General features: G+C 49.9%; 1 protein-coding gene across 2 annotated transcripts in view; it reads right to left on the bottom strand.

Annotated features, from left to right (window-relative positions):
- The window catches only part of ABAT (4-aminobutyrate aminotransferase), an 88,429-nt gene that overhangs the window by 21,494 nt on the left and 46,524 nt on the right, over positions 1 to 20,411 (bottom strand). For both annotated transcript variants that reach the window (XM_030301370.1, XM_030301372.1), the window contains exons 3-6: positions 13,653 to 13,750; positions 11,291 to 11,320; positions 9,624 to 9,741; positions 6,386 to 6,435 (exon numbers count right to left, since the gene is read on the bottom strand). In XM_030301370.1, coding sequence (XP_030157230.1) covers positions 6,386 to 6,435; positions 9,624 to 9,741; positions 11,291 to 11,320; positions 13,653 to 13,750 — 296 coding nt within the window. The remainder of the gene's footprint in view (positions 1 to 6,385; positions 6,436 to 9,623; positions 9,742 to 11,290; positions 11,321 to 13,652; positions 13,751 to 20,411) is intronic.

Genomic DNA, 20,411 nt, shown 5'->3' with positions numbered 1-20,411 from the left:
TCATTCCAGAAAAGACACAGATGGGAGTGCAGACGGAATAAGACTAGAGCCGTCTTCCCCCTCGAGGTCCAGAGTGCCCTGGGCACGGGTCAGGAAGAGTCTGGGAGGGGTCTGCACAAGGGTAAACAAGGAGGATGGCACAAAAACAGACACTCAGATCAATGGAACAGAATAGAGAACCCAGAAATGGACCCACAAACGTATGGTCAACTCATCTTTGACAAAGTGGGAAAGAATATCCAATGGCATAAAGACAGTCTCTTCAGCAAATGGTGCTGGGAAAACTGGACAGCGACATGCAGAAGAATGAACCTGGACCACATTCTTACACCATACACAAAAATAAACTCAAAATGGATGAAAGACCTAAATGTAAGACAGGAAGCCATCAAACTCCTCAAGGAGAAAGCAGGCAAAAACCTCTTTGACCTTGGCCACAGCAACTTCTTACTCAACACGTCTCCGGAGGCAAGGGAAACAAAAGCAAAAATGAACTGTTGGGACCTTATCAAAATAAAAAGCTTCTGCACAGGAAAGGAAGCCATTAGCAAAACCAAAAGGCAACCGACGGAATGGGAGAAAATATTTGCAAATGACATATCACATAAAGGGTTAGTATCCAAAATCTATAGGGAACTTATCAAACTCAACACCCAAAAAACAAATAATCCAGTGAAGAAATGGGCAAAAGACATGAATAGACACTTCTCCAAAGAAGACCTCCAGATGGCTAACAGACACATGAAAAAATGCTCAACATCACTCATCATCAGGGAAATACAAATCAAAACCACAATGAGATACCACCCTACACCTGTCAGAATGGGTCACATTAACAACTCAGGTAACAATAGATGTTGGCAAGGATGTGGAGAAAGAGGATCTCTTTTGCACTGCTGGTGGGAATGTGGTACAGCCACTTTGGGAAACAGTATGGAGGTTCCTCAAAAAGCTAAAAGTAGAACTACCCTACAACCCAGCAATGGCACTACTAGGCATTTATCCAAGGGATACAGGGATGCTGTTTCGAAGGGGCACATGCACTCCAACATTTATAGCAGCACTATCAACAATAGCCAAAATATGGGAAGAGCCCGAATGTCCATCGATGGATGAATGGATAAAGAAGATGTGGTGTGTATACACACACACACACACACACACACACACACACACACACAATGGAGTATTACTCGGCAATCAAAAAGAATGAAATCTTGCCATTTGCAGCTACGTGGATAGAACTGGAGGGTATTATGCTAAGCGAAATGAGTCAGTCAGAGAAAGCCAAATATCATATGATTTCACTCATATGAGGACTTTAAGGCACAGAACAGATGAACATAAGGGAAGGGAAGCAAAAATAATACCAAAACAGGGAGGGGTACAAAACATAATAGACTCTTAAATATGGTGAATAAACAGAGGGTTGCTGGAGGGGCTGTGGGAGGGGGGATGGGCTGAATAGGTGGGGGGCGTTGGTGGGTCTACTCCTGAAATCATTATTGCACTGCGTGCTGGCTAACTTGGATGTAAATTTGGGGTGGGGGGGGAATAAAATAAAATTTAAAAAAATTAAAAAGAAATAAAAATAAAAATAAACATGAAAAATTAAAATAAATAAAATACTTAAAAAACAAAACAAAAAACAAGGAAGATCACCAGCAGGTGGGTTTGGTTATGAGAACGGATTGTGCCAAACGCGATGTGGGACCCTGGACTGGATCCCGGAGCCAGACAATGAGCATTACTGGGGAAAGTGGGGAAATCCGAATGCGGACTGTCCTACAGAACGTGCCCTCGTTAATGTCCTAGTTTTGACAAAGGTGCTGTGGAGAGGGAGGTATGGGCACTGGGTGAACTTGGGGAAAGACAGGTGGGAACTGTCTCTGCACCTGCTGTGTAAATCTGAAACTAGCCCACAGCCGAGTCGCCCGTCAAAAGTGGGAGGCACTGACTGGGCCTAGAGACTGCTCGGGTACCTCTCTCCTGGACATAATCAGTGCAGTAAACCCAGTGCAAATCCGAATAGCGGCTTCACTGCATCAGAAGGCCCCAGAATGCGATCTCCTTGGTGGCTTTGGAACTTGCCTTGGACTGCTAGAAACTGGGGCAGATTCATGCTGCTTTTTCTGCTTTGTGACCACATGGGTGAGTCTAGGGTAAGTAGCGGGGGACGGTAACCCTCCTCGCTGTAGAACTGGGGAAAGTGAGGAGCAGAGAGGTCAAGCTACCTGCCCCGAGTCACACAGACAAGGAAGGGGCAGAAGCATGGCTCCAAGCGGGCTTGCTGACCTCAGATTCCATCCTCTGCCCGACCTGCAGGCAGCATCCGCCCGTAGATGTTGATGCTGCATCTGGATCCGAGTCTGCTTGGTGCAACCCAGAGACTTGGCCGGCCTGTGGGGGCCTTTGCAGGCACCTCCTTGCGACTCCTGAGAAATCTAGCTCACTGTGAGACCAGGGTCGAGGCGAACTGCCAGCACCGGTTCCGGGGGAAGCCGCTCACGGAGGGGACGGCTGGGATGGCGGGCTGGCCGCCTGACTGCCTATCTGGGACCACGGAAGATGTGGGGGTGGTGTTCCTGTTCGACAAAGTGTGACATTAAGAACAGAAGGTATCTGGGACTTTGGGGAGTGGGATCCAGTAAGGACAGGTTTCTAGAAGCTTTGCTGTCAGGCTCAGCAGTCCTGAAGTGCAGTGTGAAGGGGATGGGCTTTGGTTTAAGTGGCTGTGCAACCTGGAGCAAGTCACTTAACCTCTCTGGTCTTCACAGTCCTTATCTGCCAAAATGGGGGCTCCTCCCTTGGTGCTTGTCGGCAGCCAGTGAGACGGCAGAGCAGAAGCTGAGGCAGCAACTTAGTCTAGACGAATGGTCAGGAAGGCGGAAAGGCCTGGGGGTCACGGTGATGGCACGTGTCTTACCTGACCAGGTCCACACTCCCCCATGTCACGGACGTCAGACTGCACCCATCACTCAGTGCAATGACTGTGCACTGACCATCGTACAGATAAATGATCACTGTACAAATTGTGGGCACTGTCACGAGTGACCCTGGTGACATAAGAAATTGTAACTGGAGCCCAGAAATTGGATCCAGGGGTCGTGCCTTCCATTTTTGCAGCCACGTGAAATAATTATGTTGGAGTATGAGGATCGCATGGTTGGGGGACAAATGGGTTGATCAGCCCCTTCACGGGACCTCAACGGCCTGGCAGGACCCTGCCCTCCACTTGCAAATTACCATCATCACTGAGTGAGTGCACCCCTAGCCAAGAATTTGGAAGACGCAACATGTTGGCCAATGGTCCCCCAGCCTGATGCCCGGGGTGCACCTGGCTTCTCTAAGACTGTGCCGGGGGGCTCCTTTCACTTGCCCAAGCCCAGACTTCTGCAGCAGAATGACGTCAGCAGGGACTATGGTCCCGATCGATCTAAACCGTGACCTCACCGGCACCCAGAACGGTGCCCGGCACGCAGTAGGTATTCAATCAATAATCGATGACTGAACAAATGTCAAGAAACGAGGCTGAAGCAGCAGGAGCCAGACCGCGAAGGGCTTTGCATCTGAAGCGGGGGAGGTGGGGCGCACTCTGGGGGCCGCGGGTGCAGTTTGGAGGCAGTGAGCGTGGGCCTGACGGGGTGGGGGGGGGGCCGGTCCACAGGGGCCACTGGGAAGACGCAAGGTCAGGACAGGTCCCGACAGGGTGAGGGTTGAGAGGTGGGTGGGAGGAAGGGAGGATGAAGCGGCTCCCAGGTTCCTGGCACAGACAGGTGGGGGCAGGGCATCCCTGAAATCAGAATCCCCGAAGTCACGTGTTTTCAGGGAGGATTCTGCCTCTGCAGGCAGCTGACACTGCAAATGTGTGTGACATGTTTGTTGACACATTTTTCCCAGCACCAACTGCCGAGGCATCTGGGATCCGCACAACGTTTCGAAACAAAGCCAGGCTCTGGATGTAAACACACCCGCGGAGCCTCCCCAGTGGCCTCGCCAGGCACCTTCAGAGGGGGACCTTCAGAGGGGGACGCCCTTTCTGCTCCCGCAGCTCCTGAATTTGTGCGTCCCCAAGCCCCTCCCCAGCGGGGCACAGCCGTTGGTGAGAAGGGAAATGTAGCTCTTTCCTATTCTTTTCAACTCTGCCAGTTACAAGGGGCTTTAAGCTCGGGGAGTGGGCTCCCAATGCTCCGCGCCCCCCCCCCCCATCCCTGCTGTCTTAGATTCCTCTTTTTAGGAGTCACACTCCCTGTGCCACCCTGGGTAGGACGAAAGTCCTCCAGGGACGCCCGGTGTGGCTGAGGATGTGCAGCAGCAACGAACTCACACGCTACTGGGGGCAGGAACGTCCGCAAGCAGCTGGGGACGCTGGCAGGAGCCGCTGAAGCCGCTCTCGTGCGCGCACGGCCATGGGCAGGAGGGTGGCTTGGCCTTGAGTCCCGTGGCCGCGCATGCACGTGTTCCCCGGAGCACACGTGTTCCCCGGAGCACATGTGCTCCGACATTCTAGAAGGATGCAGCCCAAGGGCCCGTCAGCAGTAGGATGAGGTGGTCCCTGGCAGTGCGCGCACACAATGGAAGGCCGTGAAGCCCTGAGAGTGCACGGTCTGCGGCCACACACAAGGATGGACCCCGCAGGCGGACTTTGAGGGAAACAAGCCACCGGGCACGCTAAAGACCATGCATGCTGTGGTTCCATGTACGCGGGTAAAGAACGGAGGAAACGCACGTCTGCCGTTAGGGGAAGGGCATCCGGGCAGGGGTGCATGGTGGGGAGACCAGGTGCAATTCATGCATTCCCAACTGGGGTGAGAAACCGCTTCCCCCCTGTGGTGTGGGGAGCACAACCGTCTACACGGTATGCGTTTACCATATTGCAGAGGGGTGCTGTAGATGGCACAATTTCTGCCCATCCCGGGACCCAGAACTTGTAGATGCGATTAAGGTTCTTGATCAGCTCAGATGGGGACAGTGTTCTGGATTTTCAGGGTGGGCTGAGTGCAACCACATGAGCCCTTGGCTAAGAGCAGAAACAGGAGGAAGGCAGAGAGGACCGGCCACTGCTGGCTGGAGGACGGAGGGACCGCACGGAAACCATGAGAACGAGGTGCCAGGGACCTGCATGAGCACAGGAGCAGATTCTGCCCCAGAGCCTCGGCTAAGAGCTTCTGTGCGCCTTGTGAGACCCTACGTAGAGCCCGCCAGACCCCTGGCCCACAAAATCCGTGCCAAGATACCTGGGTGTTGTTGCAAGCCTCTAAGCCGGCGGTAATTTGCGACGGTAGTGACAGGAAATGTGGCGGCATTAAAACTGCGTGACGGCGGGAACAATTAGGAAAATCGTGTCTAAAAGGGCTCCTTAAGGAAGTGATAACAAAGCAGAACTGAGACAATTCACAGAGCAGTGCGCTCAGGTCTGGAAGGGATGCGCGCTTCTGCGCAGGTTATATCCAGTGTGACTGATCAGCGGCTTCCTGCCCCTCTCCTGCAGGGGTGCTCGCCTCGGGGCCCCTCCACCCCCTCCGCTCCACTAGGGGCACCTGGCAATGTCTGCAGACAGGTTTGCTTCTCAGAGCTGAAGAGAGATGCTGCTGGCACCGAGCAGGTGAGAACCTGCTTGCAGGTTCTCTCCCTCGCAGAGAACCACCCCTGTAACCATCACCAGTGCCGAGGCTGACATCAGCCTGTGTGGTCCCTAAATCTGCACGCTGTCAGGTCCCTCCGGCTTGGCTCTGGCCACGCTGTCCTCTTTTACTCCTCAGCCTCGAAGCTGCTCTCCCACCCTCTCCCCTCTCCCTGCAGGGGCCCTGGAGGCACCTCCTCCTTCAATCTCAGCTCAAAGGTCACTTCCTCGGAATCCTTTCCTACCCCCCCGCCCCCCGCAATCCCCCAAACCCCCAGCTCCTGTGGCTTTTACTCCCAGCACCTCCACCTGCTGTGTGACCTTGGATAAATACTTAACCTCTCTGTGCCTCAGTGTCCTCATCTGTAGGATGGGGATGACAGCAGAACCTGCCTCGCAGACTTGTCAACATCACAGCTGTGAAGTGGTGAACGTGGCGTTTGGCACATATTATGCTCTCAAAAAATGTCCACCGTTGTCACCACCGTGACTGTTTCGCGCCCACACAGCACTGTTTGCCTCTCTCTGTAGCACTTAATATGGATGCAATTCGCTACTTACCTGTGTGGTTACCTACTGCCTCTGTGGGAGTGGGCACTGTGTGGCTTTGCTCACCAAGGCATTTCAAGTGCCTAGCATATAGTATGTGCTCAATAAACATTTGTGGAATGAATGAATGAATGAATGAGTGAATGGGGTATTTCCCAAGGCTGCCCAATGACACTCTGGATCTCCATGAACACTGCGTAACCCGGGACTCACCGCGTTTTGAGGCTGTTGGACCAGCTTCAGGAGAGCGGGGTGGCTGTAGCCTGTGGAGAGGGGGCACGGTTAGGGTCTTGGTTAGAGGCCCACACGGCACACAGGGTCCCTGTGCCCCTCCCCCACAGCCTGCCCCTCCCTTCACAAGGGGCCCTGTTATCTCTTGCAGACAACAAGACCCACTCCTTGGGTCCACCCAGACCTCTGGACTTAGAATCACTCAGGCTGCCGCCGGAAACCTTCACCAAATTCTCTCGTCGATCCTGAAACCCGGGTGTGAGCCCTACCGGGCTAGAACCCTAGACAAGGCAGTGAACGAAAGGTTAAGGCACATTCAGGACCGGGGCTGGGAGTGCTTCCCCGGGCCAGTGTGATGAACCATGGCCCTCACCTTCTTCCCAGGGCCGCTGCTAGAGTCGAATCGCAATGCCCGTTTGCTCAGGAACTGAGCATGTCAACGATGCAGTCTGCAACCCCGTGACATGCACGCCTGACCCTTCGTGCGTTTGCTGCTTCCTGGAGCCCTGCTGCCTCGACTGCCCAGCATGAAAGGGCTTAGGATACCCCTTGACTCAGCAACTGCCCTGCTATGAATTCGCCCTCCGCACGCGAATGTAGACCAATGCACAAATCTTAACCATGACGCTTCAATATCTCCAGGCCCAAAAGCAACCTAACACACGCCGGAAGCCTTAAACCAAGAGAAAGCCCTCGATACTCTGTCAGCAGGAGCCTTTATCGGAAAGGAGGGAAACTCACTGGGGCCAGAGCGCCCCGGCCTCAAAGCCTGTGCTTCTAGTTTCTGTTCCTCGTTCCCAACGCTGGCTGTGACTCCCGCGGGATGGCCAAGTCTGGGGGGGGGGGGCGCGGGGGCCACAGAGGTCAGGAGACCAGACTGGAAGACCCTCCAAGGCAGTGGCCAAATGTGCCGCTCAAAGGACACCAGGTGAACGATGAATGACGTGGGGATCTGTGACACAGCGAGAGCCTGGAACCTTCGCAACAGGAGAGACCTGTTTTCTTTAAACCAACTCACTTTTTAGTTTAGATGCACTTGCTCTGAAAGGAGAGAGGCCCGCCCGAGGCTCTGGGCCTGGGGCCTGCTCTGGCCTGTGAGAGGAGAGGAGGCTAGCAAGCTCAGAGGGGAGGGGAGGCCCCAGTGTCACCCCGGGCAGACTTTCTCCTCTGCGGCATCGCAGAGTGAAGGGGCTTGAAGAGCCTTGTGGTTTCACTCTGCGTGGTGGGAGGAGGGTGGGCCCCGGGGCGGAGGGGACCTGGTGTTCCAGGGGACAGAGCTGTGAGCAGCCTCTCTAATCTCCCACCCAACTTCTTGGCCTGCTAGGCCCACAGCTGCAGGGTGTCTGTTAGTCAAGGAAGCAGGCTTGTGTGGGTTTTTTCCAACCGTGCTGTGGCCAGAGGCTTTCAGTTCTGGTTCTTTATTGTGCTGCCTGGGTGTTTATGACTTTCTTGCCTCAGTAGATAAGTCAGTTCCAGGGAAATCTTACTAAGTCACAGGTGCAGCCTGTCTTAGCGGTTTCAGAAGGAGAGATGAGAGCAAAGCCAGTCCATATGGATTAGGAAAATCCACGCTTGAGCTTTCAAAGCCGTGGGACCCCCACACTGCAGGGCAGGGGTGGCCGTCTGCGAGGTGGCTATCACAGGAGTAAACTTAGAAGGCAGACACTGTTTGGTTCAAATCCTTGGGCTCCCTGGACATGCTGGGCAGACCCCATGGCCTCTTGAAACCTGGCCCCCGTGGGCAAGGTGGAGACGATGATGAAAGGCCCGATGTTATGGGGCTGCTGCAGGGGTCTAACGGGATAATGTGTAAGGTGCTTAGCAATGTGCCTGGCATCTGGCACATCCCCAGTAGTGACCCGTTAGAAGAAAATCCCATCAAAGACTAGAGATAGGGGAACAAAATGGCCGCAAGAAAACTTTCACAGCTCCCAGTATTTTCCCAACTTGTGCCGGCCTGTTCCCCAGGACCCCACACGTTTGGCGGCCGGCTGGGGTTGAGAAGTGAGGGAGGCCTTCGGGGGCTTGGGGGGGGGGGGCGCAGGGAGGAGCCAGCTGGGAAGAGAATGGCCTGCAGCCCGTGGCTGATACATGGCAGAACCGGGATCTGACCCTGAGAACTACAGCCTGGCCCTTCCACTCCGACACAGAGCACGGACCGGGTTGTGCAAATCACAGAACCCCAGACACCTTCAGAGGCCAAAGCATCTCTGAATGATGGGCTTCCCAAAAAGAACGAGTCACCTTAGTGTCTAATCGCATCTTAACGGGAAATAAACAGGGGCTGGCATCATGCACCAAGGGACAGGCTTCACCAGACGAGACGCTTAGCCCACAGACCACTAAGCACAGCAGCAACCTGCGTGTCTGAGTCAGCCCTACGTGCCCCGTGTCTGCCGCGCCCTCCTCCGGCAGCGAGCCCGGAGGTGAGCCTGGTGAGGCAGACGCGGCCGTGGCCCCCCACCGCTCACCTTGACTAGGCGGCCACCCCTCTCCTGGCTGCCCATGTGGGGGTTGGGAATGGCTCCAGCCACCTCCTTCTCTGGAAATCTGCCCTTGGTGAATGGAAGCTCCTTTGCCCAAAAGACGAGCCACGTGCTTCCTTCTGGCAGCTAATGGGCAATGACTGACTAGCACTGGGTACAAAAAGGCCAGCCTCTTTGGCACAGTCTGGGACCAACTCTAGGGTGCAATTCATGCTCCAGAGCCACCCCCCACGCCCCATTGTGGGATCAGGCTGTGGCTAGTCTCTGGCTGAAACCTCACCCTTCTTACCCTTCCCTGCCTCCCCAGTCTCCTGAGAGTGTGCCCTTAATAAGCGACTTGCACAGAACCCCTGCCTCGGGCTCTTCTTCCAAGAGACCCAACCTAAGACAGCTGACATTGGAGGCTGTGGTCCCGCAGACCTGGGTTCACGTCCTGGCCATGCTTCCCCCGCAAGCTGCATCAATCCCCTCTCTGAGCTTTGCTTATCTATCAACAAAATGCGGGTATTAATACACACTCACCTTGCGGGTTTTCCAGGAAGAATAAATAAGAGAAGACATCTAAAGTCCCTATGATAGACCCTCTACCCATGACTTGTTCTTTTTCTCTGCCCTTGAGGAAAGAGTCTGGCAACACACAGGGATGGGCCTGCTGGAGGGAGCAACTAAAGTCAGGACGGCCACAACTAACGGAGAGAGGACACACATCCAAGGGCGGATTTCCCAGCTCTTACCTATGGGGACAGAGGAAATCTGGGAGTAAAGGTCCAACATCCGGTTGCCATCCACATCGACCAGGTAATTGCCCCGGCTCTCTTCGTAATTGCAGAAAAAATGCACAGCATCTGCATTCTTGGGGAAAGTAGAGACTGGTTCAGGATCGCTACAATCCCCTAGACTCCCCATCTTTTGGGATGAAGCTTGAACTGGTGAGGTAAGCCATGTTTTGTCCATTCTATGGTCACACAGAGGGTATATTTGGTTGCTTACACGAATGGTTTGCTTTATAATGGTTTATTAAGCTGTGAATTAGTATTTTATGAGTTTTTCTGTATGTGTTTTATATATCATAGCAACAGAAGGTTCAGATATAAATCTGAAGAAGATTCTGATGTTAAGGTGTACATGGTAAGCATTAGAGCAACCACGAAGAAAACTGAAAAATATATAGTAACTATGAAAGAAATGAAAATGGTACATTAGAAGATATCCACTGAATGTAAAAAAAAAGAGGAACAAAAAATATGAGACACATAGAGAACAAAAGGTAAAATGGAAGATGTAAATACCACCATATAGGTAATACATTAACTGTGTGCACATGAAACAGCCCAATAAAAAATCAGAAACTGTCAGACTGGATAAAAAGATACAACTATATGCTGTCTACATGAGACATACTTTTGATTCAAGGATACAAATATGTTGAAAATAAAAGGATGGAGAAGGGTACATGATTCTCACAGCAATCCTAAGAAAGCTGAAATGGTTTATGCTAATCAGACAAAATCACCTGTAAAACAAAGAAACAAAAATGCTTCTGGAGGTGAAGTCCACTAAGAAGATATAACAATTATAAACATGTAAGCACCCAATAACAGAGCCCCAAAATACAGGAAGCAAAAATGGGAAGCATATAAGAAAAATATAGTTATAAGAGAATAGCTAGCAAATTTAATATTTGGTTTTTGATAGTGTATAGAACAACCAGGCAGAAGATTAGCAAGGAAGGGGAGCCTGGGTGGCTCTGTCATTTAAGTGTCACACTTCGGCTCAGGTCATGATTTTGTAGTTCGTGGGTTCCAGCCCTGCGCTGGGTTCTGTGCTGACAGCTTGGAGCCTGGGGCCTGCTTAGGATTCTGTGTCTCCCTCTCTCTCTGCCCTTCCTAGTTCTCTGTCTCTCTCTCTCAAAAATAAATAAACATTAAAAAATTAAAAAAAAAAAAAAAAGAAGATTAACAAGGAACCAGGACTGGAACAACACTCTCAACCGACAGATCCCACAGACACTTTTACAGAACACTCCATCCAATAGTGGTAGAGTACATGTTGTCCTCAAGCGCCTGGGGAATATCTTCCAAGACAGACCATATAAAAGCCTCAGTGAGAGGACTGCATTCACACAAAATATATTTTCCAACCACAACAGAATGAAATTGGAAATGAATAACAGAAAGGAGAAGCTCACCAAAAAGTGGAAATTAAACACCACATAAGTAACAAATGAGTCAAAGAAGAACTCACAAGGGAAATTAGAAGCAAAAAAACAAAAAAGGTTTAGAACAAAGTTGCATTTTTTTTTTTTTTTTTTAAAGAGCCAGCACAGAGGAAGTGTGTCTCTCAGCTAAGAGAAGCTCTCTTCTCCAAGAGAAGCTTGGAGGGTGAGCTCATCCTCACTTACCTGAATCATATTGAGCTGTTTCATTAACTCCTGCAGGCAAGAATAACAAAGCATTAGAGCAAGGACACACTCATGCCCAACTAGCTTCAAGTCTTTCATATCTTCCCAGGTCTTGGGGCATCTCCCCCTCCCCCACCACTTATACCAATAACTTCACAGTCAATTAACCAACAATATTATAAATATTTAAAAATTGCTTAATATAAATAATTGGCAGGAAACTATTCCTGCCAGTTACATTACCAGGATAGCAGGGATTTAGCAACTTGGAAAATAATAATAAAATAAACTAAAATATTTAACACAAAAAAAACTTAAGCAAAAGGGGTTTATCTGGTGCTCATAAAAGCATAGGTTCCCCTTTTATTTTGGGGGGAAAAAGGCTTTAACACCCTGTTAGAAAATATAAAATCAACGGAAAACAGAAACTTGCACATCAAAGAACGATTTGTAATTATAATCTAAACACTCCATAAACCACATGCACATATAGAAATTGGGAATTATAAATTGGGAATTGGGACCTAGTTGCTTTACTATTACAAGTATTTAATCTTTAAAAATAATCCAGCCTAAAGTCAACCAATAGCAATGACAAGAATATAAAAAATTATTCCAGGTACTTCTCCACTATGAAATGAAAATCTGCCTCTCCTCCATAGAAATATGCATGAAAAAGTCTTTCCTTCTGTTAGCAAAACACTATCAAAATAACTACAATCACTTGCATTAATACAAAGATTTCTGGATTTATAAAGTGGTTGCAATGACAAAAGGCCTATCTTTTTTTTTTTTTTTTTAAACAGGAGAAAAGCATACAAATTTAAGTTTTACATGACATGGGAGTCTTCACAAGGAAATGAAGACTGGAAGAAACAAGTTAGAAACTTGTGAGAACACTAGTTAGAAACTAACATTTTTATGTTAGTTTCGATAAGAATGGACAGTCACATAGAAACACGGTAGGTTAAGGAGTATGTAGTAATTATAATTAGCACTGTCATCTTCTAAAAAATTCATTTCTGCTTGTTGCTGGAAGATATAGATGCCAAATGACTTTTGTACCCACAAAACTGCTAAACTCTCTCAGTAAGTTCATCTCAGTAAGTTATATACATGTTCTTTTGAATTTCTTTCTTTTTTTTTAAATTTTTTTATTCTTAAGGTAGTTATCGTGCAGTGTAGTCTTGGCTTCAGGAGTAGAACCCAGTGATTGATCGCTTACACAGGACACCCAGTGCTCATCCCAAAAAGTGCCCTCCTCAATGTCCATCACCCATTTACCCCATCTCTCCACCCACCTCCCCTCCAGCAACCCTCAGCTTGTTCTCTGTACTAAGAGTCTCTTATGGTTTGCCTTCCTCTGTTTTGATCTTATTTTTCAAAAAGGGGCATCTTCTGACAGTAAAAAAAAAAAAAGAAAAAAAGTGACACTGCGGATAAAATCTGCAAAACCTGCAGAGAAAAAAGCCAGTGTGTATTAAAAAGGTTTACACTGCTGTTTTTTAGGTGCGAACATTAGAAACAGTATTGTACATCACAACACAGAGTCAAGGTTAATCAGCCTCCTGAAGTGTGTAATATGCAGGCTTTGTAGTATCTTTGAGGAGAAGTCCCAGCCTCCCTCATCAGACTCGTCTTGTGCCTCTTCCATCTCACACAATAACATCTATCCCAGTGTGTCTCATATGCCACGTCCTGTCACCCTGCACATCTCTCTCCACCGGGTCTACAACAGAATGCACTCCTCTGGTGAATTCTTCCTTTTTATCCTTCAAGGTCAAGACCAAGGGCCTTTGCTACCCTCGCCCTCCGCCATCTAGCATTGCCATCTGACTTGGTTTCAAGGTCAAGAAAATGAGGTAGGAGTGGTGGCAGACCGGAGTGGAGCCTAGACCTCATGAGACTCCTCGTGTGGTCACCTCTGCCATCACCGTGAGGACGAGCCCGGCCCCGCTTGCTGGAGGATGCTAGAGACGTATGGAGCAGCGCCACGTCACTGCACTGGCCAAGACAAGCTTAGCCTAGATCATCCCACAGTGGCCAGTCATCCCACAGGCACATAGATGGACCCACCAGAGCTGCCTGGCTAACTCCCAGTGAACCCTAGATGCAGCAGCAAGCTGTATGCCACGGAGGTTTTGTGCTCGTTTGTTACACAGCAGTATGGTGACAACAAATAACGGATACATCTCCTCTGAGAAGCCTTCTTTGACTTGTTACGGCAGAATGTCTTGGAACTCTAGTGGTAAGCTCTCTGAAAGCAGCTAAGAATACAGGTCTCTAAGCTCGGCTGTGTTCTTGCCTCATGGACCCTTCTCACTCTGTTCTTAAGGACACCACTCAAGTGTGCTCAACTCACCCGAGATCTAGGCCCAGGGACTTCGGTCTTCATCAGGGGCCCGTCATAATCAAATTCGACGTCGATTTTGGCTGCGGCCTGACTGATGTGTCTGGAGCCTGGCAGTAAAGAAAGATCATGAGGATCCCTGGAGATGGTAGATATGAGAATTCTGCCCTAACAGATGCCCAACGTCCCCAACGGAAGCCATGCCAGGACCTCAACCCCATCTGAGCCAGACCACCCACAAACACAGAGTCTGGCCAGACCTGGGCACCACCAAAACACTGAGGATTCTAAAAAACAGGAAAGCCCAGTGCTAGTGAAGTTGTGGGCAAACAGGCATTCTCACGTCCCGTTGGCGTGAGTACCAGCTGATGCTGCCTTCCTATTCCTTTCGACTGAGGCATCTCATTTCAGGGTTCATCTTAAGAGAATGATGGGACCAGTACACAAAAATGTAGGTTAAAATATTCATCCTAATACTGTCTTTTAACAAAAAGAGAAAACAGTGGACGGCAGCTAAACAGACTATGACACGTTCCACCATTTCGTGGACAAGGAACATCAGGTATCTGTTCATGGTACTGAGGTGGGCAGTTTGAATATTTATGGACATGGAAAGATGCCCGCAGCATTAGCATGTGAAAGGTCAGATTATAAAAACTACCCAAATTTTGTCAAAATTTAATCCGTATGCGAGTGTATATCCAAAAGTACATAGAGACCAGAGTTTCTCAGCAGCACCACTGCCATTTGGGTCCAGATAATTCTGTTGGGGGGTCGTCCTGTGCCCTGGAGGATGTTTGGCTGGATGCCAGCATCACCTCGTCCTGAGTTGTGCCCGAGTTGTGACATTCAGAAATTACCTGGGAGTGAATAATCAAATGGCTCAATACAGGCGGTCCCCACTTACAGATGCTTTTTATTAAAAAAAAAAGTGTTGGGTACAAGTCATTTGGTTGAGATCCATTTCACACTTTTGCATGGTAATAAATGTAGAGAGGGGAGTTCCCAGGCTAGACCCGCAAGGCTTTTGAGCTCAGCATGTTGCTGAAGTAAAGGGCAGTCTTAATCCCAAGTCTTTTTAAAAAGAATTAAAAATGACATTTACCATTTTTAAGAGAGCGTGAGCAGGGGAGGGTCAGAGAGAGAGGGAGACACAGAATCCGAAGCAGGCTCCACGCTCTGAGCTGTCAGCACAGAGCCCGACGCGGGGCTCGAACTCACAAACCGTGGATCATGACCTGAGCTGAAGCCGGACACTTAAGGTCACCCAGGCGCCCCTAAAATGTTTTTATTTTAAGTTTATTTATTTATTTTGAGAGAGACAGAGAGAGTGTGAGTGGGAGAGGGGCAGAACGAGAGAGAGAGAGAGAGAGAGAGAGAGAGAGAGAGAGAGAAAGAACTCCAAGCAGGCTCTGAGCTGCCAGCACAGAGCCCAATGCAGGGCTCTTTCCCATGAATGGTGAGATCATGACCTGAGCCAAAACCAAGAGTCGGATGCTTACCTGACTGAGCCACCCAGGCGCCCCCCAGGCTTGATCCCTTACTGAAAGACAGCTGTGGAGAACCTACCATGGTAAGTGTGGGGTGACTAACCGTCAGTAACCCCCAGAGATCCCTTCAACGTCCCTGCTCGTCTTTGGCCTTCCCAGGACGTATGTGGCAACTGGGAAATGTTCCCTCCTCTTTCTTGGCACCTTCCATTAGACTGGCGAATAACTAGACACTGTATTATCGTTTTCCTTTACATGAGAGAGAAAACCAAAACTCAGAGAAGCAAAGAACCATTCTAGGATAGGTCTCTCCTTCCATCCCTCTTTGTCACGCGCGCGCGCACGCGCACACACACACACACACACACACACAGCGTGCCAAGCTATACAATGCAATGATATGAAAAAACCTATTTAAATGCATTCTTAATTTTCCATAATTGCTTTGGATATCAAAGAGGGTTTTTGAATTAATTATGTAACACAATGGAACCCTGTGAACGTAAAGTCCAGTTAAAATCCAACGCTGCCCTTATTTCAAGGCATGAGGCAGCCGGCTTTTATTGTCTTCTGTTTGATCTTAAAATGAAAAGGGAGTCCCTCCAGAGTCTGTTCCATTAGCAGAGAGCTAAAAGGTCGTGGAACACACTGATGACTTCTTTTTTACATTAAGCTGTTTATTTCTTCCTTGGCCAGAACTCAGGGCTACAGGTCAAGACTGATTCCAGCTAGACCTGCATAACACGGGGACGTGTGTTTGGATAAAAACAGTTCTTAACTGGTGCTGATCCTGCTTTGTTTCCAGTAAGGGGGAGAGTGCAAAGTTCAAAGTTTGCAGGTTATCCTCCAATGAGGACACGTAAGTCCTCTCTTCCTTCTCCAGAAAGTGTCCTGACGCCATGCTGCGGCAGTCAGATGTCCCGGGGTCTGCAAGATGGAAATGCTGGCCCCGGAAGCAGGTCCCAGTGGGAGCTGCGGCTGAAAGGGTCTCAGGGGAATGACGGGGTGAGTGGGGTCTTGTGGAGCTACAAGTATGGGGATGCCGAGGCTGCGGGCAGACGCAGGGCGGGGAGTGGAGAGGGGTGAGAACCCGTCCCTGGGGATTGGGGACGGGTCAGGCACGAGATGGGGAAGCTGAGGGCCAGGTGCCAGGCAGACAGGTCTGTACCGAGAGCTGCATTGTTTCCTTCCATGTGCCAAGTCTTCGCGGGTGTGGATGGAAGAGGGCCAGGGGCTCTGGGCAGAGATCCTGGAAACCACAGCCCAGTACGTTTGCTGGGTTCGTGCTATCGAACAAGGGGAGACGGGGTAGCAAACACAGATTCAGCATCCACTGCGTGCTAGGCAGGCAGACTCCCATCTCCCATCTGTGTTAATCCATCCACAACCCTCTCGAGTGATGGTTCTCAGGTTATAGATGAGGAGCAGAGAGGTGAAGCGACTTTCCCAAGGCCACACAGCTAGTGAGTTGCAGAGCCCAGATTTGAACCCAGGTCCAATACTTTTGCCTTTCCTACACTATCTCAACTTTGACCTCCTGTAGAGGAAAATAGCCAAATTCCAATACAAAGAATGTTCTCCTAATGATAATATATAGTGCCATAAGCCATGAGAAGAAAGAGCACAACTTAAATTCCCTGGGATCGCTTCCATCAAGTCACATGAGCAGAGAGGCATGTGACTCTGCGTGCCGGGCCTCGTCCTGAGCACTGCACACGGACTGCCTCACTTAAGCTTGAATCCCCTCTGGGAGGTAGATGTTGCGATTGCTCCCATGTTACGGAAGCAGACACTGAGGCCCAGAAAGGTCAACTAATCTGCCCACGGTCACGCAGCTAGTAGGCGGCTAGGCGGAACATTTGACCTCTCCTGTCCCAGACGCTATGAGTCTAAGTGACGCTGTTCACGTCATCTTGCGCCGGTCTTTGAAATGAAACGTTTATACTCAACCATCCGGCATTTTCACTCACGAATGACACAGGACAGCCGGGAGAGCCGGCACGGTGGGGAAGTCCAGCCCAGCCCTCTGCCTCTGAAACGAGGCCGGCCACCCTCGCGGCCTTGACCAACTGGAGTCAGTGTTTAACTCCAAGCTATAGAAACAGCCATCAGATGCGTTTAATGTTCTCTTGATCTTTATACTGAGAGTAATAAATGGATGCTGTTTTCCCAAACAGCAAGGGCTCCATATGTGAGCCAGGCCAAAGTCAAGGTCAAGTTCAATCGGAGTTGGGTGCTCTGCTCTTCTTTTAAAAAATCTCCTCCTCCCCAACTGTCCACCCCATTTATTATTTTTTTTAACCAATTAAGATCTGTATCTTTAATAAACATCTGGAGAATACCAGTAGCCTAAATTGCTATATTCCATGCTGTCCCGGAGAAGTGTCGTTCCGTAGAATCCGTTTACGTCTGATAGACCTCCAGGAAGAACATGCAGTGTAACCTACCATCCCATACAGGTGCCCAGACTCATACTGGAGGCACAGCTGGCTGGAACCCTCTTCCCAAGACGGGAGGCCAGAAGCTTCCTGGTTCTGTGTTATCCCCATATCCTCAGCATGTTGTTCAGCCTCTTTGGATCCTCTCCCAGCAGCGAGAAAGAGCATCACACGTCTTCCAGCAACGTATCAGGGTTTGAACATCTGGATTCGTGTGGTCAGTGAGCAAATGTGGTTTTGAATGATCTACACACGCTGAATATCAGAGCGTAACCGTGCCACGGACAGCGGAAATTTTGCGGCGGATTTAGCCTCACAGCCTGAATGCTGGCGTCATATCAGCCAGTATAAATCATACTTTCAGGGAAGGTCGTGCACACAGTCTTGTCTTTGTGTCCTCCATAAACTTGCAATTGCTGGTGGCAACGTAACTCACAGACACGGACACATTTCTCCAGGTAAGTGGTCACCATCGCTGTTCCTAGGGTCCGACACACTCTCGGTGAGATCGTGAGTTTCACAGACCCACACACGGTCACCAGTATGGATACTGTGGGCATGGGTGGACCGATCAGGGCTGCAGCCACTGAACACAAGGTCATGCACCCGCTTTGCGCAAAGCTTGGTTTGCTGGGGCCCTCCAGAGGACCCAGAGCAGGAACCCATTCCGTGCATTTAATGCTACAGAATGTGAGGCCTGACCATAAGCACCTTTGGGGCACCTTCCTAAACTGTGGCAAGACAGCTGACAGCCCGAGGGCCACAGCGTTCAAAGATCTCAAGTCGTGGGGCGCCTGGGTGGCTCCGGAGGTTGAGTGCCCGATTCTTGATCATGGCTCAGGTCACGGTCTCACGGTTCGTGCGACTGAGCCCCGCGTCGGGCTCTGCATTGAGTGTGGAGTCCACTCAGGATTCTCTCTCTCTCCCTCCCTCTCTGCATCTCCCGTTTGCGTGAGTGCACGCTCTCGCTCAAAATAAACCTTAAAAAAAAGATCTCAAGTCATTTATTGTTCTTCACGTTGAAGGTGACCACAGTGCCACCTGCTTGTCCCGCAGAGAGGATTCGCCATCTAGAACGAAGGCAGAGAACTCTTGTAGCTGAGGCTGTTGCACGCACTCTCCCGTCTTAACACTGTAGCAGCGGATGGTGTGGCCACTGGAACCAGCGTAAAGGGCAACATTCTTTCAGCATCCAGGAGGCAGCTCACTTTGGAGACATGGCCAACGCTCATGTCTAAGGGCTCCACAGCGGTCGATGGGTGGAGATGCCACACAAACACCTAAACACCGTGAGCGTGGTGGTGGGCTGAAGCAAAGTTCCCTCCCTCCCTCCGGGGAACACAGGTGCCAGGCTATGAGCTGCTCTGTGGAGATGTCCACGTGGCACCAAATCCAGCCAGTGCCATGAGAACGAGCTTGGAAGCAGAACCCCCAGCTTCCAAGGTGAGCCTTCTGATGAGACCACAGCCCTGGCTAACAGCTCAGCTGTACCCTCATGAAAGACCAAAGCACCCAGCTGAGCTTCCCCCAGACTCCTAGACCACAGGAACTGTGACATAATAAATGTGCATTATTTTAACCAGCTAAGTTAGGGCTATTTAAAAAAAAATATTTTTAACGTTTATTATTGAGAGACAGAGAGGCACAGAGCATGAGCAGGGGAGGGGTAGAGAGACGGGGAGACATAGAATCTGAAGTAGGCTCCAGGCTCTGAGCTGTCAGCACAGAGCCTGACGTGGGGCTCAAACTCACAAACTGTGAGATCATGACCTGAGCCGAAGTCAGTCGCTCAACCGACTGAGCCACCAAGGCGCCCCAGGGCTATTTGTTACATGGCAATAAATAACTAACATAGTGGTTAAGGTTGGAACTTTTGGGGCCAGCCAGGCTTAGCTCAAAGCCAGGTTCAGCCACTTGCTAGCACCAAGGTTCTGAGAAAGTTACGGAATTTCTCTGAGTCTCTGCTTTCCTCTCCCAGGGGACTAAATGGGTTAAACGTTAGCTACCATTTTAAAACTATTTCCCCTGGGCACCCGGGTGGCTCAGGCAGTTAAGTGTCAGACACTTGATCTCAGCTCAGGTCTTGACTCAGGGTCATGAGCTCAAGCCCTGCCGCACTGGGTGTGGAGCCTCCTTAACACACACACCCCGCCCCCCCCAAAAACTATTTCCTTATTGCTACTTACCTATGAGCAGTGTATGAACACACATGCTCCTCTATCTTTGCCAACACCGTGGTTTAGTATTAAAAAACTCCTATCTCTGGGGCGCCTGGGTGGCTCAGTCGGTTAAGCGTCTGACTTCAGCTCAGGTCACGATCTCGTGGTCCGTGAGTTCGAGCCCCGCGTCGGGCTCTGGGCTGATGATGGCTCAGAGCCTGGAGCCTGCTTCAGATTCTGTGTCTCCCTCTCTCTCTGCCCCTCCCCCGTTCATACTCTGTCTCTCTGTCTCAAAAGAATAAATAAACGTTAAAAAAAAAATTAAAAAAAAACCTCTTATCTCTAAATCTGGCACAAGTGTGCCAAAAAAAAAAGATTTAACTCTTGCCAAGAAAATGCAGACCTGATAACTCTGATTAGTCATTTGTCTCTTTTTTTCTATGCATGCTTGTGTAAATATAAACGAAGGGCATTTGCATTGTTAAAAAATATTTACTTATTTTTTGAGAGCAAGCGTGCCTGCTGAGAGAATCAGAGTGCCCTGGCGCCCCTTAACTGTTCCTTCTGATAGAGAGGTGTGCGAAGCAAGTAGGACCCTGGCACTGCCCTCAGTCTCCCGAGGAGACCCACTTTCCTGATGAGAAACAGAGGCTCAGAGTTCTGCCCGTGGGGGAGGCTGACTGG

Source organism: Lynx canadensis, chromosome E3 (assembly GCF_007474595.2).
Source record: "Lynx canadensis isolate LIC74 chromosome E3, mLynCan4.pri.v2, whole genome shotgun sequence".
Classification (NCBI taxonomy): domain Eukaryota; kingdom Metazoa; phylum Chordata; class Mammalia; order Carnivora; family Felidae; genus Lynx; species Lynx canadensis.
Note: the sequence above shows the minus strand (reverse complement) of the source record. Positions and strands in the feature narration are given on the sequence as shown.